Source organism: Eubalaena glacialis, chromosome 3, assembly GCF_028564815.1.
Source record: "Eubalaena glacialis isolate mEubGla1 chromosome 3, mEubGla1.1.hap2.+ XY, whole genome shotgun sequence".
Lineage (NCBI taxonomy): Eukaryota > Metazoa > Chordata > Mammalia > Artiodactyla > Balaenidae > Eubalaena > Eubalaena glacialis.
The window spans coordinates 186,060,753-186,084,896 of NC_083718.1; the positions used below are offsets into that span (position 1 = coordinate 186,060,753).

Consider the following 24,144-nt stretch of genomic DNA (forward strand, 5'->3'; position numbering starts at 1 on the left):
CGGGCGCGCGCTTTGAGTCATCAGCGACCAGAGGGTGAGTGGCAGCGAGGCTTGTGGTCGCCGGGGACGGAGACCAGGACCTTGGGGGCCTTGGGGGCCTTGGGGGCCACCCACCCGGGGGCGGGCTCTGGACGGAGGGCGGGGAGCGGTGGCGGTCTGTCGGCCCGACCCCTCTGCGCACATGCCCTCGGTGGGACTAGAGTAGCCCCCCCTGGCTGCCACCCCCGCGATCCTCAACCCTGAAGCGGAGACTCACTTTCGGCCCCCGGCCTGGACTGAAGGACCGCAGGGCTGAGGCGGCCCTGAGCTGGAGGTGGACTTGGGCCTTCGCTTCCGCCCCCGCCCGTGACCTAGTGACCCGGTGACTAGATTCGCGGCCCTCGAGCCCCCCGCGCCAGAGGCATCTCTCCGGCTCCCTGCCGAGCACCTGGAGAAGAGCCGTGGGCCGCTGGCACTGCTGTCCCCGACGCCCACTGCATCGGGCGGCTCACAAGTGCCCACCGGGATCCCTCTGGGAGTGGTGGGCTCCGTATTCCCCCACTGCTCGGTGCCTGGCACCGATTAAGTGCTCATCAAATGGCAGAGGGTTGCTTTGAGGACGGGGTGACAGCGCCTGGCCCGTCGGCGCTCAGTGAGTGTTACCGGGTGCCAGCACGGGGATACCATAGGCAGAATGCCCGGCCCTGGTTTCAGGGAGCTGGGAAGAGGGAGGGGAGACAAATATGTGAACCCACAGTTGCAACCCAGGGTGCTATGGGATCCTAGCTTAAAATGGGTTAAGTGGTAGCACGTGAAAAATGTTGGAAGAAGGCTAGTGCCTGGCACATACTAGGAATGCAGTAAGTCTTAATGAACAAATGAAAGAGCAGATAGTTTGTGGGTGGTTCAGCCTCCTCTCCCCTCTTGGTTTTGTTCCAGCAGACAATTAATGAGGCACTCTCTGGAATTCGGAAGAAAGACCAGACTAGGCTGATCTTGACACTCTCCCCTTTCTTACTCCTGACGTTCATCCCCACAGAGAAACTGGAATTTTAGGTCAGAATCAAAATGGGCATCCCTGGGGGTGGTCTGGTCTCAACTGCTTGACGTTGGGTGTACCAGGGTGTGTTACGTGCACTTGTGTGTGTTTTAGGGGAGAGGAGCATTGGATCTCGTCAGTTTCTCAAGAGTCTAGGACCCCCAAAATGGTTAAGAACACGGGCTTAGCCGTGGACATTCCCTGAAAGACGTGAACTTGGCCTGGTTGCTCCTCTAATGCTCCAGGTCACCACACCCTGGATTTTCACGACTGTGTGTTTGCATCTTGCTGTGCAAGAGTAGTGTTTTGTTTTAGTTTTTGTCTTATTTTCCCCACCAAACTGCCCAACGGCGCTGTGCCCTCTTGTCGGCCAGCCTGTGGTTGCCATGGTTCAGGGCTTCAACCGTGGTGGCTTTGCAGTTGCCGTAATCACTTGAACTGACTTCACTGGTGTGTGTAAGGAGAACAGCCTGGAAGGCAGGCACAGACTGTTCAACCTTTGTTCTGAGTTGGACATAAATTCATGCCCATATTGAATTTGGGTCTGGCTATTTTTGGAACCCAGCCAATGTCAAGTTCTAACCCATGACATGGTCTTTTCAGAGAAGCACAAACTCGGGAGAAATCAGGCTGCTTTGTCAAGCCCTCACCCCTTCCAGCCTGCATGCATACAAACTGTTCCAAGTAACAGGAGATGTTTCCATGGCTGAGCCGTGCCTTCCTTGGCATGTGATCCAGTCACCCTGAACATCTGTTGGCCTCATCACACCCGAACCCTGCAGTCTGCAGTCCCACGTCCCCCTCCTTCCATCCGCCTTCGGCCGCTAGAGCCTCAGCCCTCCCTCTCGCCGGGAAGCCTTGCCCCCGCCCCTTCGCGCCGGCCCCAGCTACTGCTCTCAGCTTTTCCTTTGTCACAGCTCCGCCCAGTCGGACACACCCGCTGGGGAAGGTTCCTCCATTTCTTCCCCAGTGGTCTGGGGTCTGAGTTTACACTGGCAGAGATGGACCGTCCAAAACCCAAGGTCCTCCCGGCGGGGCACTGCTGCCCCTCCCTGGGATTGCGGGCCTGGGAGGCTGGCAGCGCGAGGTTCTCAGTGCCACCCTCCATCAGGTAGCGGTCACGGAGGATCCACGGGCTGCAGGAGCATGTTTCTGTGCTGGGTGGGGGCTGTCATATGCGGAATCAGGCAGCAGCGGAGGGCAAAGCTTGGAGCGAGGCAGCGCAGACAGTCGTAACTGGCGTGTGGAGCCACTGGGTGGGCGCGTTGTCACCCGTTCCCTCACCGCCTTCCTCCTGCGTGGAAATGCAGCATCTCTCGCTTGACCCTGCCTTGCTGGGGCTCGGCTGCCCGCCTGCCGTCTCACGCCCCCTGCCTCACCCCGTGCAGCAGGAGCTCGGCCATGGTGAACGAACCCAGAGGGCATGGCGGCCCCAGCCCCCGCTGGGAGGGCAGCAGCAGTGGCAGCGAGAGCTCCAAGGATAGTTCAAGGTGTTCCACACCCGTGCTGGACCCGGAACGACACGAGAGGCTCAGGGAGAGGATGAAGCGGAGGATGGAGTCTGGTGACAAGTGGTTCTCCCTAGAATTCTTCCCTCCTCGAACTGCTGAGGGAGCTGTCAATCTCATCTCAAGGTGAGTCAACGCAAGATGAGGAGTAGGGCCCGACTGGGGGATGGGGGCAGGGGGAAAAGATGAGCTGTCCGCCCTGAGGCTGGGCTGCACTTTGACCCAGCGGGAAAAGGCAGCCACAGGGGCTGGAAAAAAGCAAAGCCAGGGTAGATCCTTTGATACGCAGCTTCTGTTGTCTGTAAAAGCCCCTCCAAGCACCTGGAATGTTTAGACACACTCTTCCATGTGCTAAAAATGTTGATTCTCTCAGACGAAACTCTTTGGCGGAACTTGGGGCTGGATCGTGAGGAGAGTTTAGGAAGTTACAAAACGGTGGCTTGGAGAACATTTTCAGCAAGTTAGGAATTTGGATTATGCATCTTGAAATCTAGAAACGCCAACTGGATCATGTTAGCACTTGATGAATCGCAGTTCTTTTTTTAAAGTTTATGCTTTTTATCACTTGCACTTCTTATGTGTCACTGCCAAGGTTGTGACGTTTGAAGGCACAAAGATGTTTCAATGCACCACGTTATAGCTTGTAGCACAGCGCATGTGCGCACGTATAGCTCTTGATTCTAGTTATGGAAACGTGGCCGTGCTCTGCAGGACTCTTGGCTGCTGCGCCGGAACTGGGGGGCGGCAGGAAAGAAACTTGTGTCTGCTGACCCTCTTTGTCCCTAGAATGAGGCCCTGCTTGCCACTCTGAGGGTTCCCCGAACCCTTGACCATTGAAATGTCTTAACTCACCCGAGACAATTAATGTGCAAAGCACTTCGAAAAGTCCAGAGGGCTGCTCTCACACAGACTGGTTTCATCGTCGTTATATATTATCTCCACAGTAAGAGTAATCGTAACGATAGCACATTGATTGCGTGTTTGCCGTGTACCCAGCGCGGTTTTAAGAGCTGTGGAGCCATCTGTCATGATATCCTCAGAGTATTATTATGAAGTAGGCACTGTTCTCTGCCACATTATAGAAATCAGGAAACTGAGGCTCAGAGAGATCAAGTCATTCTCCCAAGATCACACAGCTAGTGAGTAGCCAAGCCAGGATATGAATGCAGGTCGGTCTGATTCCAGCCTGCACGTGATGCTTCTCTAACTCCCAGACCCCATGGGAAGGTGATGAAGGGTGGTGTACCCCCAGGAGCCCCTCTTCAGAAAGAAACTCCCTACAGGTTTGACCGGATGGGGGCAGGTGGTCCCCTCTTCATAGATGTGACCTGGCATCCAGCAGGGGACCCTGGCTCAGACAAGGAGACTTCGTCCATGGTGATCGCCAGCACCGCCGTGAACTACTGTGGCCTGGAGACCATCCTGCACATGACCTGCTGCCATCAGAGCCGGGAAGAGCTCACGGGCCACCTGCACAAGGCCAAGCGTCTGGGCCTGAAGAACATCCTGGCGCTGAGGGGAGGTGTGGAGCCAGCACTCTGCTCTCTGGGGTCTTGCTTTCCTGAAGACTTCTGTCCCTGGAACGGTCCTTTCCTTTTCTCCAGGTCCCACACTGAGTACGCGCAGGGTACCGTCCCTGCCAGTAGCACCAGTAGGCAGTGTGGGTCAGGAGGACCATGGGCAACACACAGATGGAACCACTCCTTGACCTCTTGACCTCGCAGTGGGAGTTCGGTTGGGCCCGCGGCTGGTGCCTGATAACCCTCTGTCCCGATGTACACAATCAATTAATCAATTAGTCAATCCCTGGCTGCACCTGGCTTTTGGCCCAGTCGAAGAGTTCAGCTCTGGCATGTGTCCTAGGAGTGAGAATAGCTGGTTATGCCTCTGGCACGCACTGTCACTGGGCCACACAAGTGTGGGAAGTGGGAGCCTGATGGGTGGGCACTTGTGGCCTCATGCTCCCCACCCCAGAGACCACCTCTCACTTGAGATGAGTGGAAGATTCTCCCGGGAGGCGAGGGTTCCAAGGGGGTGGGAGAACGAGCAGTGGGCTTGGGTGAGGGTGCGTGGACACACCCAGGTGTGAGTAGGGAAGGGATCGCCGAAGCTCCAGGCTGAACGCAGAGCTGCAGCTGCTCCCTGTCTGCTGCTGCCAGCACAGGGCCCTCGGAGTCGGTGCTCAGTGACTGTTTGATGGGTTGGCTGCTGTCTTCCCTCCCACTGTTTACCAAGTGCTACGCTAGAACGCGGAGACACCAACTTGAGTAATATGAAGGCTCTGCCTTCGAGGTGCTCATGGTCCTGGGTGTGGGGGGAGAAGGAACAGAGAGGCTACCTGGAGGTTGGGTGAGACCCAGCACTGTGACCTCCAACCCTGCAGACCCCATAGGTGACCAGTGGGAAGAGAAGGAAGGAGGCTTCAACTATGCCGTAGACTTGGTGAAGCACATCCGAAGCGAGTTTGGTGACTACTTCGATGTCTGTGTGGCAGGTGAGAGGCTGGGGTATCCCAGTGGGTGGGGCCGGAGAGGGGAAGGAAGGAGAGGCACAGAGAGCCCCCTCGGCATTCAGGTCAGGACCCGCTAGCTCAGCGCACCGCCGGCCTGCCTGCGCCGGGTGACGGAGGTGCAGGGGTGAATCAAACAGCGTCTGCCCTCTCATCATTCTGTCATCCGCTGTCCACCCAGGCGTGCCACCACCCCTTAAGTTTTCGTTCCTCTGCCTTTTCTTTTTATTATTTATTTATTTTTCTTTTCTTTCTTATTTTAGGCTGCGTCCGGTCTTCGTTGCGGCACGCGGGCTCTTCATTGTGGTGTGCGGGCTTCTCTCTAGCTGTGGCTTGCGGGTTTTCTCTCTCTAGTTGTGGCGCACAGGCTCCAGGGCGCGTGGACTCTGTAGTTTGCGGCACGCGGGTTCTAGTTGAGGCGTGTGAGCTCAGTAGTTGAGGCGTGCGAGCTCAGTAATTGTGGCGCGCGGGCTTAGTTGCCCCATGGCACGTGGGATCTTAGGCATTGCAAGGCATCCGGATTCTTTACCACTGGACCACCAGGGAAGTCCCTTCCTCTGCCTTTTCTCGCTCTTAGCCTGCTTCCCAGCCCTATTCTTCTTTAAACAAAAGAGGTATGTTTATTAAGGTTCCGGGGGCAGGGAATCTCAGAACAAGGTCAGGAAATGGCATCAGACCTCATTAAGCGCTGGAACCAGGAGGCAGGCAGAATCCAAGGCCCTCCCTCATTCTCTCTGCCCCCTCGCTGCTTCATGCTTCATCCAGTAGACCTGATATGTACGCTTTTTCTGTCTCTGATATGTACGGTACACATGTGACCTGCCGCCTGCTCCTGACTCGCCCAGACTGATTGACAGGTCTCAGTATCAGTTCCAAATCCTCAGGAGAGAGAACTGCATCGGCTTAACTCTAGTTTCTTTAGCTACAGCCGGGAGGCAAGGTTCACCTGCTAGAAACAGATGGCGTGGCCTTCCCTTTTGCCCCGACTCATGGGGTCTGGGCCTTCAGCTTCTCAAAGGGGGGCTTGGGTGTGGTGAGGCAGTGTGTGCCAGGGACACAGGAAGTCCGGGGATTAATTTGACCTATCACCTTAGCATGACAATTTTTCTCAAATATTTTGGGGAAAATCATATTCTTATTAAAATAAACACGGCTGCATTATGGAGTAGCACATCAAAGTGATCTGAATTTAAAAATACAAGCCACGTGGCTTCAAGGAAATTACTTGTTGTGGGGACTTTGGGCTGCGTCCCCAGGCCCCCACGTACATGTCCGCTGTTCTTCGTGTTGAGAAGAGGGCATTGAGGTGGATGAGTCTAGGAGGCCCCGATGAGGAGGTAGGAATTCAAGTGTTGTTGGTCGTGCGGCCACGAGACAGTCGGTTGATTGGGGAATGTGCCCACGTGTGGTGGGCATTGGACGGTCACGAGGGGAAACCAGCAGAGCTGTGAGTGTACAGTTGCTGAACGGTTTGGTGCTTTGCTTATGGTAAAGTGGATGAAAAGGAGGACCGGTGGATTACAAGGCACCTAGCTGGCCACGACAGAACAAGAATACAGTAAAACTGAGCAAAATCCAGATGTAAGCAATTGCTGGATTTGTTGGGTGCTGTTGAGGTTTTATAGAGTTTCAGCTATTAAAACCTCTGTTTCTGAAATTCCTGCTGGAAAAATAGCCTTGTTATTGAAAGTATAAAGCGCTAGTGTTTAATCCTCCCACGCCCATCCCCGAAACAGTAGTTTTTATATCCATCTTTGATGACTCAGGGTTTCTTAAGAACGAAACTGCCTTATCACAGCAAAGCAGCCTGGCTGCCCAACAGGGTGGGTTCAGGTTTGCCCCTTCCTGGCTCGGGGTCCTGCCCTGGCCTCGGGCTGAGGAAGCCAGCACTCTGCTTGTAGTTCATTAAGGCCTGTGGTCTTTCCTGTGCAGGCCGAGCCACTAGTAAGTTTAGTCATTTAGGGAAGGGAGCGCACCGTTCCCGGAGCTAGTCAGGAACCTAGGGGACGTCTGGCCCCGCCTCCCAGGCATCCCCGGAATCCCATCTTCGGCATCCCCGGCACAGGGTCATCGCCCTGCCGCATCGTTTTCACACACTGGGAGTTCATTCCTTTGTGGCGTTGCTCGTTCCATTGTCAGGCAGGTCTCTGAAACTGATCCTAGTTCTGCCATCAGAAGCAGCACAGAATATGATGAATGAGGAACACGACTAAGGTGACTCCTTTTTCCCAGTGACAGACTTGTGGGCGTCTAGAAATAGTTACCATATTTTCTGCGTTCTTTTCTTCAAGCACAACATCTCTACTGTCTGCACTTATTCCTTGTGTAACGTGGTTTCTGACTTTGCACTGTCTGGGACCCCGGAGTTATTTTAATATGAAATTACAAGCACTGTTTTAATCCAGTACCTAGGGTCAAGCCCATTACCCCAAGGCTGCCCGGCCAGTGTGAATGTAGCATTTCCTCTCTTCTGTGGCCACAAAGTGCAGGCCGGATTGGCCTGGCTGATTGCAGGACAGTGTGGGTGTTTGGGGGCAATCCACCCCCACTCTTGGGAGGGTGGCTCTAAGGCAGCGTTCACCAAGGGTCACCTCCAGGGTGAGGGGCGCATCAGATGAGCCCAGCCGTCACCGCTTCAGCCTGTCCGTGCTGTGGGGTTGGAAGGTATGGATCCGGAGCTCTCCGTTCCCAGCTCTCTAGTTGCTTCGTCACTCACCTTGGGCAGGTGGAGCCAGTCTCTCCCTTCTGTCGTCCCTATTGGCAGGTTACCCCAAAGGCCACCCCGACTCAGAGAGCTTTGAGGCTGACCTGAAGCACCTGAAGGAGAAGGTGGCAGCGGGAGCCGACTTCATCATCACCCAGCTTTTCTTTGAGGCCAACACTTTCTTCCGCTTTGTTAAGGCTTGCTCCGAGATAGGCATTACTTGCCCCATCCTCCCCGGAATCTTCCCTATTCAGGTGAGGGTCCCCAGAGGGCTCATGGACTCCCGCCACCCCCGGCCTAGCACAGGCCAGGGCCTTGGTTCAGGCCAAAGTGAACCCGAAGTGCCGAGTTCAGGCCAAAGTTCTTCTTTGATGCTCATTAGATTTTCGTCAGACGGGTGCTCAGTCCTTGCAAAATGTTGTCTTGCCACCCTCTTTTGATTACCTCTTATGTCTCCCCAAAATAGCAACAGTAACTGTCGGAGGGGTTTATTGATAGGTGTCACTAAAAGGGATTATTACTCTCATTATAAATTTGGGTTAAATCAGTGTTTCCCAAACTTGGCTGTCACCAGAATCATTTAATAAGCTCTTTTAAAACATGGATTTCCAGATCCCATGCCTAGAAGTTCTGATTTAATAGCTCTGAGGTGGGACCTGGGAATTTGTACATTTCTGAAGTTTGGCAGGCGATTCTGGTGATTGGTCAGGCTTGGGAACCACTGGCTTAGATGACCACCATTTATCAATAGATACATCTAGGGGCCAAAGGGCCAGCTCAGACCAATGGCAACAATGCTGTGGGCAGCTGCTGTACCCTGCAGAGTACAAAAAGTGCTGGTACAATACGGTCTGACTTTCCTGGGTCAGTCTGTGTCACACTGCAGAGCCAGGAGGCCTGGTGGGGGGATAAGTATTTGGGGTGAGAGACGGGCAGGGAGATGGGACCCGCAGCCCCCTGTGTCTTGGGCAGGGCTACCACTCCCTCCGGCAGCTTGTAAAGCTGTCCAAGCTGGAGGTGCCGCAGCAGATCAAGGACGTGATCGAGCCAATCAAAGACAACGACGCTGCCATCCGCAACTACGGCATCGAGCAGGCGCTGAGCCTGTGCCAGGAGCTTCTGGCAAGCGGCTTGGTGCCGGGCCTGCACTTCTACACCCTCAACCGCGAGATGGCCACCACAGAGGTGCTGAAGCGCCTGGGCATGTGGATCGAGGACCCCAGGTGAGGCCAGTGGCCCCGAATTCAGGCCCTGGAGCCACAGAGGAGAGTCGGGTGGGCAGGGAGGTCAGAGAGAAGTCACAGAATGCGTGCGCCCTAGCTGGCAGTGCTGGCTGCCACGGGGGCACAGAGGGATGTCTGTGCCGTGGCTGGTGGCACCCTTAGGGCTCCAATCTCAGCGGGAATGCCATCCGGCTTGACGTTTACGAGTCAAGATGGAAGAACCCAGATTCAGTGGTGCCCCCTCCCTCTGGCCAAGCCCCGACCCTTTCTGTCTCCATTCTCACCCAGACGTCCCCTGCCCTGGGCCATCAGTGCCCACCCCAAGCGCCGGGAGGAAGATGTCCGTCCCATCTTCTGGGCCTCCAGACCAAAGAGTTACATTTATCGCACCCAGGAGTGGGATGAGTTCCCCAACGGCCGCTGGTGAGCCATTGCAAATGAACTGTTTCTTGGGAGGAGGGAGACCCATCGTGGTGGAGCCCTCGGGACAGGATTCACAGGAATGCCCCCCACACCCCACCCCGGGGCAGGTGGATGCTACTGTCTGGAGCCCAAGGTCAGAGGTGTGCCTTGACCTCCGGGCACCTCCTCCGCCAGGGGCAATTCCTCCTCTCCGGCCTTTGGGGAGCTGAAGGACTACTACCTCTTCTACCTGAAGAGCAAGTCCCCAAAGGAAGAGCTGCTAAAGATGTGGGGGGAGGAGCTGACCAGTGAAGAAAGTGTCTTTGAAGTCTTTGCTCACTACCTCTCGGGAGAGCCCAACCAGAACGGCTATAAGGTGAGTGCTGCTGGGATGGGATCCCTCGGTCCCTCCCCTCGCCCCATGGGCCAGACGCAGGCATGACTGCCCCACCCTGAGCCTCATCGCTGTGCCTGGAGGTGGCACCTCAGCAAAGGGAGAAGGTGAGTTGGGGGGTCCCCACGTGGGGTGCCTGGAAGGGGCTTACGGAAGCAGAGACAGGCTGGGCCTCTGATGGGGACCGTGACTGGGAGGAACCCAGCCCGGCTTACTCTCCCCAGGTGACTTGCCTGCCCTGGAACGATGAGCCCCTGGCGGCCGAGACCAGCCTGATGAAGGAGGAGCTGCTGCGAGTGAACCGGCGGGGCATCCTCACCATCAACTCCCAGCCCAGCATCAACGGGAAGCCGTCCTCCGACCCCATCGTGGGCTGGGGACCCGGCGGGGGCTATGTCTTCCAGAAGGTGTGGCAGGGACGCACGGGGCTACCCCCGCTTGACCTGCCTGCAGGGGTTCCCCGGGGCTGGGGACAGAGGCCTTCGTCTTGGGGGCTGTTTGTTCTGAGCGGCCGGGGATCAGAGTGGATGCGAGCTCAGGCTTGGAGTCGGACAGACCTGGGTAGGCTGGTCAGTTGACCACTCTGGGCCTCAGCTTTCCCTTCTGTAAAATGGGGATATGTCATGTCGTGTTCTAGGGATGAAACATGACAAAGCACATAAAGTGCTTAACACGTGGGAAGCATCCCTTAACTGGGAGCTATTATTACTGTTCCTTGTGGACCCCTTTCTCCTGGGGCTGCTGGAGTTAAAATTACATTCTAAGCTAAAGCCTGAGGGCTCTGGGAAGTGAATTTAAATAAGCCCAGCTTAATCCCTGGTGGCCAGGTGGTGCTGGAGAAGCCCTCCACCCAGCAGATAGGGGGACGGGGTGTGTCAGGCTTCTCTTGCCTTACTTGCCAAACTGGGCCCCCTGTACAGCTTCTGGAGCGACTTCTCCATGGAACCTTCCCCAACTGGACGAAGGGTTGGCAGACGTCCCTCAGACCTGTCCAGACCGAGAAACCTCACGTACCTGCTCCCCTCCCTTTGCTTATGGGTTCAACTCCCAACTAGTGGCCACCGCTAGTCCCGACACCTTAAGTGTTCTGCTACAAGTGTCCTTGTGGATGCCTCCCTGGGACGGTCAGGAGGGCAGGCGTCTGGTGTTTCAGAGCACATGGCCCACTCAGCAGCGCCCGGCGAAGGCATCCAGCAAGGACTGGGGGTTACGTGATGGCACCTGTCTCCCTCCCGCAGGCCTACTTAGAGTTCTTCACTTCCCGAGAGACAGTGGAGGCGCTTTTGCAGGTGCTGAAGAAGTACGAGCTCCGGGTGAATTACCACATCGTGGATGTGAAGGTGGGCCGGCCCCGGGTCAAAGGGCGCTCAGCAGGGCCGGGGTGAGGGCACCACGTTTACTCCACCATTCAGCAGTCATGGAGTGCCCCAGCGGGGCCACGCATCGTGCCAGATGGATATGCAGAGCCAGGCCCCTGCCCTCCGAGAGCTCCCAGCCTAGCGAGGGAGGCCATCAGTGAATAATTATGAATGGGTGTAAGCAGTTGCACTTTATAACAGTAAAGTTCAGCATAGGAAGAAGCTGGGGATCCAAGGGAGGGATGTCCAGCTTGAGAGATCAGGGGAGGTGTTTGGAGAGTTCCTGTGTGGCGTGAATCTTTAAGGATGAGGAGTAAAAGGGCATCCCAGGGAAAGGGCAGAGGGCGTGCAAAGGCATCGCTGCCAAATGGGGTCAGAGTGAGGCTGAAGCATTAAGCCGGGGCCAGGTCCTCAGGGGTCTCAATTGTCCTGCTTGGAAATTGGGTTTTCCCGTATAGGCAAGAGGGAGCCTTGGCTCCATGTTTTATTTTGGGCAGGTCCCAGGGGACAGCTGTGTGGCTAACAGGGCCAGGGGAGACCAGAGTCAGCAGCCCTGGTGGTCTGAGTAGCAAAGAGAGGCCTGGCCAGGCTAGACATGAGGCTAGACACGAGAGGAAGTGAGAGCACCACTGGGTATGTAGGAGGAGGAAGGAGAAGCCCAGGATGACGTCTGGGTTTCAGGCTCGTGGCCCGTCACAGAGCTGCGGAGCCGGGGCAGGGGTGGGGCCGTGACAGTGGGAGGAGGGGCAGAGCACACCCCCGGGGAGAGGGCTGGAGCTGTCTGCACCCCAAGTCTGCCCCTACCCACCGCGCCCTCTCCTCCCCCCCGCAGGGTGACAACATCACCAACGCCCCCGAGCTGCAGCCCAATGCCGTCACGTGGGGCATCTTCCCTGGGCGAGAGATCATCCAGCCCACAGTGGTGGACCCGGTCAGCTTCATGTTCTGGAAGGTAAGGGGGGGCCGGGACCAGGCCTGCCCTGCCCACCTCCAGAGCCTTGGGCGGGCAGGCGGGGCGGCTGGAGGCCGCACGGCCAGGGCTGGCAGCGCCCTGACTCTGACACATGGTGTTTACTTCTGGGCTGGGGAGTGGGGGTGGCACTGGCAGTGGGCCAGGTTCTGTTCTCGGAAACGTCTTGTTGGGCAGCAGCAGAGGCCCTTGGGGTGCTGAGTGTGGAGCCCTGGCCCTAGGGCAGCCCTGTTAACCTGGCCGGCGTGTCTGAGAGTGCGTCTGTATGTGGGACCGCGTATGGACCTGTGTCTTTCTGTCTGTGTGTGTGCCGGCGTCTCCGTGTGTGTCTGCGCGTGCGCGCCTGTGCGTGTGTGCAGGACGAGGCCTTCGCCCTGTGGATCGAGCAGTGGGGCAAGCTGTATGAGGAGGAGTCCCCGTCCCGCATGATCATCCAGTACATCCACGACAACTACTTCCTGGTCAACCTGGTGGACAACGAGTTCCCGCTGGACAGCTGCCTGTGGCAGGTGGTGGAAGACACGTTTGAGCTTCTCAGCAGGCCCCCCCAGAACAAGAGCGAGACGGAGGCGCCGTGAGCCTGAGCCCTGACACCCTTAGCTTGAGGCCACTGTGTCCCGCCTTCCTCCTCTCCGTCCTGGTTCTCTGGGAGACCCCCGTTCTCCTTCACGTCCCCCCACCCCCTGACGCGACGATGGCAGCTAGACTGGTGTGAGGGTTCCAGGCTCTGGCTGGACCGGAGTCCGCCCCACACGGGAGCCAGGTGTTCCCTGCTCTGCTGAGAGTCTGTGCTCCGGTGGGAAGCAGCCCCCCGCCCCAGAGGAGCACGTGGGCAGAACACATCCTCCCTGAGAAGGGTTGTTGCTGACGGAGCCCCTAGGAGCCAGCCTGGGACTGCCAGTGACCTTGCTCTTGGGGCCTACGGAGGACAAGCAAAGCGAACATGGCAGTGGGCTCTGTGGGATTGCAGAGGAGACATGGCAAGGTCAAGGCGCTGCAGGCTTCCACCTCCAAGGCGCTGACAGCCAGGCACGACCCGCTCGGGAATGAAGGGGCGGACCACTGCCCTGCCAGGCACTGGCCCCTGGACGGACCTTGGACTGAAACCGAATAGTTTTTGCCTCCTAGCCGAGAGCTCAGCTGTTTCTCCCTTTTCTACAGCGCTGCTTTTTGAAACAGTTGTCTCTGTTCCCGTGGCTCGAGAGAGAAAGTGCCTCTGAAGGGTTAAAGGTGTCTGAACCTTTGTGCGTGGTGGAGCCCTTGGCCTTCCCTGTTCTCCCCTGGCTGTGAGGGGTGAAGGGATACCCTGCCTGTTAACCATCGAGGGCGAAGATGAGGTTGGCCCGAGCAGGACTGACTTCCTCCTGGCTTATTTTCCGGGCAGGACCTCCTCCTGCCCGCTGCTCCCTCCTCTCCGTGCACCCTGTCCCGGAAGCTGTCTGTCTGGCAGTGCTCCCCGGGCCTCAGCCCTCAAGCCGCACTACCCAGGGGCTGTGACTGACACGTGCACATAGGTTGGTCCCCGTGCCAGTCCCTGCTTGCGGGTCTTCACCGCTCAGGGCAAGGAGAGGGGGCCGGTCGTCCACAGGGCAGCCTGACGGCAGAGGAAGCAGGTCAGAGGGGCTGGCTGGGTGGGGCAGGGGGCAGCCTTTAGGAGAGACAGAGACGCAGCTGGGGCTAAGGAGGGCGTTTTATTGTCCTTCAGAGCTCTTGGCCTGAGCGCCTTGTACCTGAGCCTGTACTCCTCAGGTGGGTGGGGCTCCGATCCATTTTCCTTTCCAGGGGAACGGGTCACAGCTGCGGCTGGGCCCCCTGCTTCACCCCAAGTCCACCAAGCACAGGGGCTCTGGCAGCTTCCCGCCTGCTCCCCGGCCTCCCACCGCTGCTGGCTGTGCTCCTCAGGCCCCTGGCTGCCAGGCGCTGGTGCCGTGTTTCAGAGGCCTGGAATCAGGCAGCAGGAAGCTCTTTGGCTCCCTCCTGGGCACGTGCTGTCAATGCTGGAAGAACGCCGGGGCCCAGCTTCTTCTGCCCCCGAGGGAAGAGGAGGCCCTTCCCTCTGCCCCAGGCCAAACACACAGGCTCGGAAGTGATGTGACCTGTGGTCAGGGAAGCTGGGCTCTGAGCGCATACCAGGCAGGGGCGCTTAGCAACCCGCACCCAACACAGGCGCGTGTGAGCAGCAGCTGTGCCACAGGCCGAGCCCTGTCCCCAGACCAGTGACAGGGCAGGACCGTGCTCAGCACGTGGTCACCAGTTGAATGAAGGGCTCTGGAGTCCAGGCTGTTTTCTCTAACTGAACTGACCTCTTCCCTGAAAAAGAAGAGGTTCTGGGGGCAGCAAGCAGGGAGGGCCGCAGCTCAGGAATGGGCAGGCGTGGCACTGCTAGGAAGGGCCTGCTGGGGGGCGGGGCCGCCCCCCCAGTACCTGGGAATGGACCCAGCCGTCGTCTTGTTGCTGTAATCGCTGAGACACCTGCAGCCGCAGGGCCCACAGTCGCCAGGCCCGCCTCAGGTGCCACTGCCTGAGCTGTGGGGACAGTCGCGAGAGGCCCCGAGCTGGGCCCACCACTGTCCCCGGCCCGGCAGCCCCCAGCCCCTCTGCTGCCTCTCCCTGCCTGCAGCTCTGCGGCACCGGGAGGAAGGGGATGTGACGAGGAGGTGTCATCTGAGGTGTGTTAACAATGCAGATTCCTGCAGCTGTTCCCGAGGTTTCAGGCTTGGTAGGTCCAAGGGCCTGAACTTCCTTTCAGAGACTGCGTTTCCAGGGGTTAGGGCTGGGAATGGGACGTGAGGGGAGATCAGCGTGAGGGTGGGGAGGGGCCGCCCCACTCACCAGTGTCGGCGCCAGCTGCTCCGTCCCCCGAGCATCTACCCAGCGCTGCCATGCAGCTGCCCGGGCCTGGCCTGCGGGGAACCCCGGAGCCGGCGAAGCAGTGCCTCAAGGCACCAGGGCTGCAGGTACTTCCTCCTGAGGGGAGAGGCCCTGGTGTGTGTCCTGACAGCCAAGGGCATCACGACCCCTTCATGGCCAGGAAAGAGGGCAGAGCCACGGGCCTGGACCTGGGCCGCAGAATCCTGCGGGACGAGCACCAGCCAGAGAGGGCCCAGGTCAGGCAAGCCTCTCAGCCCAGCCCACACCCTCAGCCCTCCCTCTCCACCCCTACTCTCAGCCCTTCCTCTCCACGCACACGCTCTGCTCCCACCCCAGACACCTTTTCTCAGCCTCGCCTTTGCCCCTGAGGTCTTTGGTCTCAGAGCTGCGGTCCCCTTCTGGCCCCATAGGGCGCTGGCCCTGCGCCCAGCAGGCGCATCTGGGCCCCTGCAGCTGGAGCTGGGAGGCAGGGCTCCCAGCTGGGAGGGGAGGCTCTCTGTCACCTGGCAAAGGGGCGTCGGAAGAGGTTAACACATCATTCAGGGCAGTAAGCTCTCCCCCCGGTACTTCTGGAAGCTGAGCCCTAGGAAGAGAGTGAACAAAAAATGGTGTTGAGCCTGTGTCCCTGCTTCCACCACCTCTGCCCACGCCTCCTGCAAAGGCTTGGGCTGCGGCCCCAAAGGGTGGGGCCAGAGAAATTGTAATTGTTTTCTCAAAATTGTGAAATATTCCAGAAGAGGAGATGGGTGGGGAAAACAATAAATACGTAAGACAGATTCGCCAAGAGTTCAACGCTGATTTCCGGGCCCATGAGGGCTGGTGACGGTCTCATCCCTGCACTTCAGACATTGTTCATTCCCCGAGGGAGAGTCTCCTTACTCTGAGTCCGGGACGTTTCTCTCTGCTTCTTCTGTCCACTGGGGCTGTGGTGCTTGGTTGGGCTGGGCAGGCCAGGCCCTGTGGCCTGTGGCCTGTGGCCTGCAGCTGCGGGCCTGAGGGAACAAAGAGGAAACCCTGAACCAATGGGCTTGGACATCTAGGGGCCCAAGTGACCTGGCAGGATTCCTTTCCCGACCAGTAACAAGGCCTCCTATTTGTGTGCACACAAGTGGGACGGATTCTCTCGTGAGCCCTGAGGCTCCCAGAGGAGACAGGAAAGGCCCGAGAGTAGTATGGCCATCAGTACACGCCACTGCCTCTTTCCCCATACTCCCACATGGCTCGAGACTCAGGAAGGTGAGTGGACCCAAAATGGCTACCAATCAGAGCTTACCTGTGCCAGGTACACCCTGTGAGGTGGGCATTACTCTCCCCACTCAGCCTCATAAAGTCAAATTACTTGTCTGAGGCCTCACCTCTCCGGAGTGGTCTGACTCCAGGGCCCGAGCCCCCAGCGACTGCACTATACGGACACCAGGGGCTCTCTAAGGGAGTCTGTGCCACCATGAGATGGCATAAAACCCGCCCCCATCGTTAGGTGAGGGCTGCCTGGGCTCGCGTGTGCGTGCGGTAGAAAGAGGGGGGGCCTGGAATTCAGCCCCCTAGTTACCATTTACCATTCCTGACATTTACTTTGTTTCTACAAGCCTCAGTTTCTCCATCTGTAAATGGGATCCCTGCCTGCCTTTGCTGACAGGAATGGAATGGAAGTGTTTATAAACATACTCTGAAAATAAAATTCTCTTGAAACACAGATCTAGAAATAAAATACCCTGAGACCCCAGAATCTGCTGTCGCCATAGCCCCACATAGGTAAATATGTGGATTCTGCAAATAACCAAAGCCAGTCCGTTTCAATTCCATTTAAAACAAACCACTTTAATCTTTTTTCTTAGAAACTTTCTAGAGTCTATGACATACTTTGTGGCATCCTGAAACAGGATTCTTGATGATGCCAGTTCAGCTTGAGGAACAATCTGTGGCCTGCCAGTGACTCTGGGGCTATGTGTCCCGCAATGACATGTCCCTAGACTGCCATGCAGTGTCACTCTTTGTGCCCGGGTTTCCTTGTGGCCTCTTCCCTCGTGCTGGGCCACCCAGCTCTTTGTCACCATTTGCTGGTATCAGAACTAATGCTTCTGGTCTGGAGACGGACTGGCAGTTATCTTTGGGTAGAGAGAGTCATGAAAGAATATTTTTTCATTTATATTTTCTGGGTTTTCTGTAATGAGCATGTTTCATTTTCTAATTAAAAAAAAAAAAAAGACAAAAAATTGCTACTGGCCCCAATTACCTCTCTTGATCCTAGACTGTACCATGACTTATAATGAGTTTAGGTGTCTGTCTCCCTGACAGATGCGACCCAGGGTGCTGCTTTGTAGCAGACCAGCACTGGGCGGGCACTCAGTAAGTGCTGATGGACCTGTAATTGGCTGTCTGCCCGGCCAGGAGGCTCTTGAGAACCCACAGGGGTGGTGTCCACAAGGCCGCTGGGGTCCTGGAAAAGCATGCAACCACCCTCACCATCGGGGCTGAATCAAGCTGACTCTGAGGCCAGTGGCCCTGAGGTCCTTTTGGACCTCCCACCCGACCTGGGCCGGGCCTCACCTGCCTCCCCAGGGCTGGAGCGCTCATCAGCACCAGGAGGTGCCCTCTGGTGGCCAGCCTAGGCCAGTGCCTGAGGCTGGCTCTGGGCCTGGGGTGGGCTGTGCTGGCCTCCTGGGCCTCGGCCTGTGGTTCCAGCCACACTCTGAGCAGCGCTGTCCGCCAGTGGGCCCAGTGGGTTCGCAGGAGGTGCCTGGGCCCAGCCTGCTGGAACTGGGTGATGGCAGTTCGCTGGACACGGCCCCCGGTCGCTGACTGGGCGCAGGCCTCTAGGACCCTGGCGGGGAGGGAGGAGCCCACACCGAGGCCATCAGGGCCGGGACTCTAGGGCGGGCTGTAGGGAGCCCTCCTCTGCCCCCGCCGGTGCACTGCAGGAGGGGGCCCTCCAGGCAAAGCCCGTGCCTGTGCTTCTCCTCCCCCATCCCTCTTCTGGAGAAATCTCCTTCAAATGGGCACAGAGAGCAGCAGAATATCACATGACGGGGACAGGCATCCTGTACTGGGGACACAGAGAAAGCAGTCCTGCCAACTGCTCCTTCCCTCCCATCCCCCCACGAGCACTGCTTTATATCATCCAGGACCTGGTATGTGTCTGGCCCGAGCTGAGCTGAGAACTTGCACACGTTATTTCTTATCCTGATCCCCGGGGCCACCCTGCAAGGCAGGCCTGTAATCTTCCTTGGACCTTCAAAGTTAGACTTGCCCAAAGAGGGGTGGCATAGCTGGAAAGTGCAGAGCTGGAATTTGACCCCAGGGACCAGGACCTCCTCTCCCCATCACCCCTAGCTCCCTGAGACCTGCCACCAGCCGTCAAATACCCTCTACCCTGGCCCCGAAGAAGCTCAAGGCCTAAGCTGGAAGCACAGTGCGGGGCTGCCCTCAGGCCATGGGCACCCACCTGGCGCTCAGCTTCGGGGCAGCATGGTCTCGGCTGACCCGCTGCAGGCAGGACTCACGTGCCCACAGCATCCAGCACAGGGCCTGGGCCTGGGTTCTCTCTCCTGCCTGCTGGCGGGCCTCACAGCACTGGCCAGGGGCCACTTGCCTTGCCTGCTGGGCCCGGGCCCTCCTCAGCTTGATGTCCACCTGGTGTCCCTGTTCTTGGCTTCTCCAGCAGGAGAAGGAGGCCCGGGCCACGCGCTGCTCCCGAGGCCGGGCTGCAGCTTCTGGGGCTTCACTGGCAAATGTGGCCCCTGGTGCCCATCTCCTCAGGCCATCCTGGAAGGCTGGACCCTTGGCCCGGGGCATCCCTGTGTCTCTCACTACTCCACACCAGGCCTGGAAGTGGCTGCAGAACAGGTGCAGAGAAGGGGCCCAGCCGACTTCCCAGTCAAAAGTCTCATTAATTCAAAATTACACCCGAAAATTCCCCACAAACCATCACTGGTTCTTCACAGTTTTGCATACACAGCCCTGTGCCTTAAGAACGTATGGATGGATGTATAACAGGTGAAAGCTCTGGCTTTCATTTAGGGGCCTTGGCACGCACTCACCCTGGCTCCGGGGGCAGGTGTTGCCCGGGAGGGTGTAGGAACCCGGCAGTCGTGGCTTCAGGTCCCCCTCCACCAAGAGAACATGAACGCCCTGCTTGCCCTCACAAGGCCGCTCTGGGGCAGGAGGTCAGTGAGGAGAATGTGGTCCCCGCTCCCAGATGGACCAAGAAAACATCAGCCACTCTGCGGTGAATGGTTCAGTGCCCCCATGGGGACACTGTGAATGCGTGTGAGTTTGTACAGAACCAACCCTGGGAGAAGGTGTCATCTGTCCCCTCTGCTTTTAAACATGCACCCATGAACGGTATATGTGTGTCACTAGAACATCTCTATTTCAGATTTCTCTCTCTTTGTGGTGGCTGTTTGAGGAGTTGATTTCCCCATCTTTTTTTTTTTTTTTTGGCCTCAAGGCATGCGGGATCTTAGTTCCCTGACCAGGGATCGAACCTGTGCCCCCTGCAGTGGAAGCGCAGAGTCTTAACCACTGGACCGCCAGGGAAGTCCCTGATTTCCCCATCTTAACTGTGAGCTCTGAAACCAAAGGGCTGACCTGGCCAGGAGGTGGAGACCTGGGGCTTGTCAGGGCATCGGGTGGGGTTAGGGGCTTGCCATCCCCCATCTCCCAAACAATTCATATAATGGAAGCTTGGTGGTTTTGACTCCAGGCTGGGGTCTCCCTTCATGCCCATGATGCCAGGGTCCCAGGCCTCCAGCCTGGCCTGCCCCTAGAGCTGCAGAGGCCACCCAGCTTCCCATCCCTAGGCTCTCTCCCTGCTTTTCCTGGGGTGGGAGTGACCCTCGCTCTCCCACCCCCAGGCCCGGCCACCTCTGCAGTAGGAGCTGCTCTGGACCGGCCGCCGTGGGTCTCTGACGAGCTGCGGCCTCCTGCCAGCTCCGGAACACGGCCCTGCGCAGGCCCTGGAGGCGGGCCCGCACACACCGCTGCTACTTTTCACGCCGGATCTGCTGTCCTGTGGCCAGAGAGATGCTGAAGTGCCCCTAGGCGCTCATTCCAGCCTCAGCCTGGGCCCCAAGGAACCGCGGGCCCCTGCTCTGCCAGCCTCCGCCCTCTACCCAAGTGGGAACCAAGGAGGCCACCTAACTGTCTGGGTTAAAATGCTCCCATTACAGGTGTCCTACTGGTGACCAGGCCAACCAACTCAGAGTTTTTTGTTTTGTTTTTTTAAATTTCTTGACGATGTTTAGGAATCAGGAGAATTCACATAAAAATACAGATTTCCAGCTTTTCTGTAAAAACAGAGGTCTGGCAACACTGGGCCAACATTCCTGGGCAACGATTAGGCTGGGGAAGCAGCTGTCCCCAGTGGACAGGACACGAACTTTCCAGAACAACCAAATCCCCACCTGCCAGCCCACTGATATGATAGCGTTGGAGTGAGAAGCCTCTAAAATTGCCCCCAGTGATCCCCGCCTTCTGTGCTGGGCTCTGAGGACACTGTGACTCCTGAAGGCCGGGTGAGGATGACAAGGATGAAGATGAAGATGGTGATGATGATGGTAGCACCCACGAGGAGCTGGGTTCTGAGCCAAGCACTTTGTGTGGATTGTCTCACAGATTTCCCGCAATCACTCTAGCGGGGCAGGGGGGTGGGGGTGTGTGTACCACTGTTATCCCCATTTTACGGATGAGTAAGCTGAGGTTAAGTAGCACGCTTAAAGTCCACACAGCCAGGGAATGGAAGAGCGGGGAACGTGAACCCAAGCCTACAGCGTCCACGCCCCCCGGTCCTGCTCTGCCCCCCCAGGGGGCACTGTGGGAGCGTCCCATCACTGGACTCTGTGCTAGAGGACCAGAATCTTGGGTGTCCCTGACGGACCTTGGCCCCCCTTCAGCCCTGGTGCCCCGTCCCAGTCCCCGACTCACTCTGCCAGCAGCAGTGCCAGTGGCCCAGTGCACGTCGCTGCTGTCCCTGCCCCACTCCTGGGCCCACTGTTCCGTCTCCTGCTGCTGCACCAGCCGCTGCTGCCACAGGCCCAGCGCGGCCCTGCAGCTCTGATCCCAGGCCCGGCGGGCAGCCAGCTCTCTCCTGGCCCCCTGGGCTGTTGCCCAGTGGCTCCAGCCAAGGAGGATGCTAGGAAGGGGAGTGTCCACCCTCAGGTGGTCACTGCCACCCTGGGCCAGCCCGGCCCTCCCCTCCCCTCCCCTCAGAAGCAGGGAGGGCTTGGGGTGACTCTTCTCCCTCCATCCATCATGGGGGAGAGTGGGTTGCTGGGGGCTGGAGGGCTTAAATGCTGCTCCGAGGGTCACAATGACAGGTGGTTGGGATACAGTGGGACCCCAGACCCCCGATGCCAAGTGCTGTGCTCAGCTCCTAGTGATGAAGATTGCTACGGGCTGAGTGTTTACTAACGCCAGGCACTGTGCTAGGGGATGTGCGTGCCCCTCCCTCGCTGATTCCCATTGGAGTGTGTCCTATTATTATCCCCATACAAACGGGGAGATAGGAGCAGAGAGAGGTTAAGCAACTTGCCCAAGATCACACAGCCAGTGAGGGACAAAGCTGGGATTACCACAGCCGTGAAATTTCTGGGAGAAACGAATACCTCACACCTCTCAGCAGGGCAGGGTAGGAGGGCAGGAGGCTCTGAGAGGATCTGAGTCTGGGGTGTGAGGGGAGCCCTCTGGGATGCAGACCCCAAGGGGGTGTGGTGGGAAGGGCAAGGATTGATGGGAAACAGTAAATCCAAGGGTGGTGGGCAGCATGGCTCACCCGTCCTGGGGAGGGGTCCCTACCGCCTCTGAAGGGTGCGCTGGTGCCACCTTGCCACTCCCCGGGACTGCTGGGCCCGCGCCTGCCAGAGCAGAAGGTGCCACCCCTACTGCCGCTGCCCAGCTGCCCACAGAAAGCTCACTCGGAACGCCTCCAGGAGGCCGGGGGCCCGGGAAGTCTGGGGAAGGAGGTGTGGAGTCCTGGGTGCCCCGGGTGCTGCCACCCTCCCCTCCCCTCCCCCTCCCCTCCCCTCCCCCTCCCCTCCCCTCCCCCTCCCCTCCCCTCCCCTCCCCCCTCCCCTCCCCTCCCCCCTCCCCTCCCCTCCCCCCTCCCCTCCCCCTCCCCTCCCCTCCCCTCCCCCCTCCCCTCTCCCCTCCCCTCCCCCTCCCCTCCCCTCCCCCCTCCCCCCTCCCCTCCCCCTCCCCTCCCCTCCCCCCTCCCCCCTCCCCCCTCCCCTCCCCTCCCCCCTCCCCTCCCCCTCCCCTCCCCTCCCCCTCCCCTCCCCTCCCCCCTCCCCTCCCCTCCCCCCCTCCCCTCCCCTCCCCCCCTCCCCTCCCCTCCCCCCTCCCCTCCCCCTCCCCTCCCCTCCCCCCTCCCTGGTGAGTCCACACCAGTATTTCTGCCTCTGCTCGGTTGTGAAGATAGCGAAACTGAGGCCTGGGGGAAGGTCATTTCCCCAAACTCCAAACAGCAGCAGACCTGGGATCCAAGCACTCATCTCAGGCTACAGGGCAGCCTCAGATATGTTGCAGGGAGATATGAACTGTGACCCGGTACCCAAAGGCCAGAGGATAGACTGGGGGAGGGAGGGCTACATTCTGAAGGATCATGGTGAACTGAATTTCCCTAGAGTTCCAGGGACACATTAAAAGAGACTGAGGGTCCAAGTGGGCCAGGTGGGTGTGGGGCTGATGGATGCCAGGTGTATAGCTTTTTTTGGTTTGTTTTTATTTTTTTCTTGTTTTGTTCTTTTTTGTTTGTTATTTTGGGTTTTTTGTTTGTTTCTTTCTTTCTTTACAACCCCTTGTGTCGAGGGCTGACTTTCAATAGATCGCAGCGCGGGAGCTCCTCTGCTAGGTGTATAGCTTTTAAGGACAGAATTCTTAACCCTGCAGCTGCTGGCTTACATTCCTGCTGACATTCCGTCAGTGAAGCTGGCCCCTCCTGACTTCCACCGGCTCTCTCACCCATAGCCATCAGCCTGGGCTCTGAGTCCCAGCATCCCATCTTGTATAAAAGCATCACAAGAAGTTCTCACTATAGGGACCTTCTTGCTCCTGATTCAGTGTGATTTAGAGCAAGCTGCTTGACCCCTCTGAGCCTCAGTTTCCCCAGCTGTGTAATAAGGCAAATGGGGGCAGGGGGAAAAGTGGCTCCTTCACTGATTCATTTACGGTATTTGTTCTGTGCCTTCGGCAGCCTGGGCATCTGCAAGACGCTGGGAGACAGTGGTGAGGAGACAGACACGGTTCCCGCCACCAGGGGGCTCCCACTTAGCCAGGAGATGGGTGAGAGGTGGGTCCAGATTCTGGGGAGGGAGACGAGCATTAAACCAACCTCCCCATCAGGTTCCAGCCACCTTGGCAGGACTCCATGTCTGTGCCCCTGACCACTCCCTGTCCCCCACAGCTCTCTGCTCAATCACTGTCTCAGTGTCCCTAGGCTACCTCCCCCGGCCCCATGCCTGCTGGGCACCACAGGGTGCCAGACCCCATGCTGGGGCCACAGAGAGGAGCAGGATGTGGCCCATTCCCTATGGGACACTCCATCCGGTGCCTAGGACTGCTCACATTCCCACCCCATGCCCTCCAGGCCCAACCCCAGGTCACAAACTCATGGACACCTACTCCGCCCGCTGGCACTGGGAGAGCCGCGTCCTCCAGAGCAGCAGCGGCCGGTGGAGGGCCAGCCTCCGGCCGGCTTCCTGCAGGGAGCCCCGGCCTTGCTCCTGCGGCAGTGCCTGGGCCTGGGCCACCACCCCCAGGCTGTGGGCTGTGGCCCCCCAGGGGCCCAGCTGAGGAGGGCCATGTTCCCTGAGAAGCAGACAAGAGATGAATCAGTGACCCCCCTCTGCTCAAAGCCATTGGTGGTCGCTGCCTCAGGCCCCTTAGGACCTCTCCCCTCGTGGCTACTGCCCCCTCCCACCACCCCCAAACCCTCCCCACCGGGACACCTGGAAGACCCCATCTTCCTCTGTCAGGTTTTGGTCGGTCGGTCGGGGGCAGGGGTTGTGCATCCCCCTAAGACCAGGAGCTTCCCAGAAGCAGGGGCTACATCTCTTGCAGGTGGAAGACTGAACAGGTCTCTCGCCTAGAGGAGCTCACGATGGAGGTCAGGATGGGGCCCACCAAAGCCTGCTGCTCCAGGGACCCCTCCAGACCCTCCCAGGCCTGCCAGGCTGCATCCCCGAGAAAGCTC

General features: G+C 58.3%; 2 protein-coding genes across 7 annotated transcripts in view; one reads left to right on the forward strand and one right to left on the reverse strand.

Annotated features, from left to right (window-relative positions):
• Positions 1-15,775, forward strand: MTHFR (methylenetetrahydrofolate reductase). 6 transcript variants are annotated; one of them, XM_061184965.1, is made up of 13 exons: positions 1-34; positions 922-1,035; positions 2,407-2,652; positions 3,810-4,048; positions 4,910-5,020; positions 7,800-7,993; positions 8,712-8,962; positions 9,251-9,385; positions 9,560-9,740; positions 9,983-10,165; positions 10,997-11,098; positions 11,949-12,068; positions 12,446-15,775. In XM_061184965.1, the coding sequence occupies exons 3-13, from the start codon at positions 2,420-2,422 to the stop codon at positions 12,662-12,664; spliced, it is 1,968 nt and encodes a 655-aa protein (XP_061040948.1). In that variant the 5' UTR covers positions 1-34; positions 922-1,035; positions 2,407-2,419; the 3' UTR covers positions 12,665-15,775. The 6 variants fall into 6 exon arrangements, with proteins under 6 accessions (XP_061040948.1, XP_061040949.1, XP_061040947.1 ...); XM_061184964.1 differs by lacking the exon at positions 1-34 and adding an exon at positions 388-631; XM_061184966.1 differs by lacking the exon at positions 922-1,035 and having other exon boundaries at positions 24-34.
• The window catches only part of C3H1orf167 (chromosome 3 C1orf167 homolog), a 20,602-nt gene continuing 10,162 nt past the window's right edge, over positions 13,705-24,144 (reverse strand). Inside the window, 17 exon segments of the mRNA XM_061184107.1 lie at positions 13,705-14,027; positions 14,578-14,612; positions 14,919-14,984; positions 14,987-15,105; positions 15,298-15,460; positions 15,837-15,949; positions 16,313-16,359; positions 17,505-17,778; positions 18,400-18,789; positions 19,821-19,965; positions 20,880-20,933; positions 20,936-21,087; positions 21,750-21,808; positions 21,869-21,904; positions 23,137-23,254; positions 23,574-23,759; positions 23,892-24,036. Coding sequence (XP_061040090.1) covers positions 13,878-14,027; positions 14,578-14,612; positions 14,919-14,984; positions 14,987-15,105; positions 15,298-15,460; positions 15,837-15,949; positions 16,313-16,359; positions 17,505-17,778; positions 18,400-18,789; positions 19,821-19,965; positions 20,880-20,933; positions 20,936-21,087; positions 21,750-21,808; positions 21,869-21,904; positions 23,137-23,254; positions 23,574-23,759; positions 23,892-24,036 — 2,252 coding nt within the window. The 3' untranslated portion in view covers positions 13,705-13,877.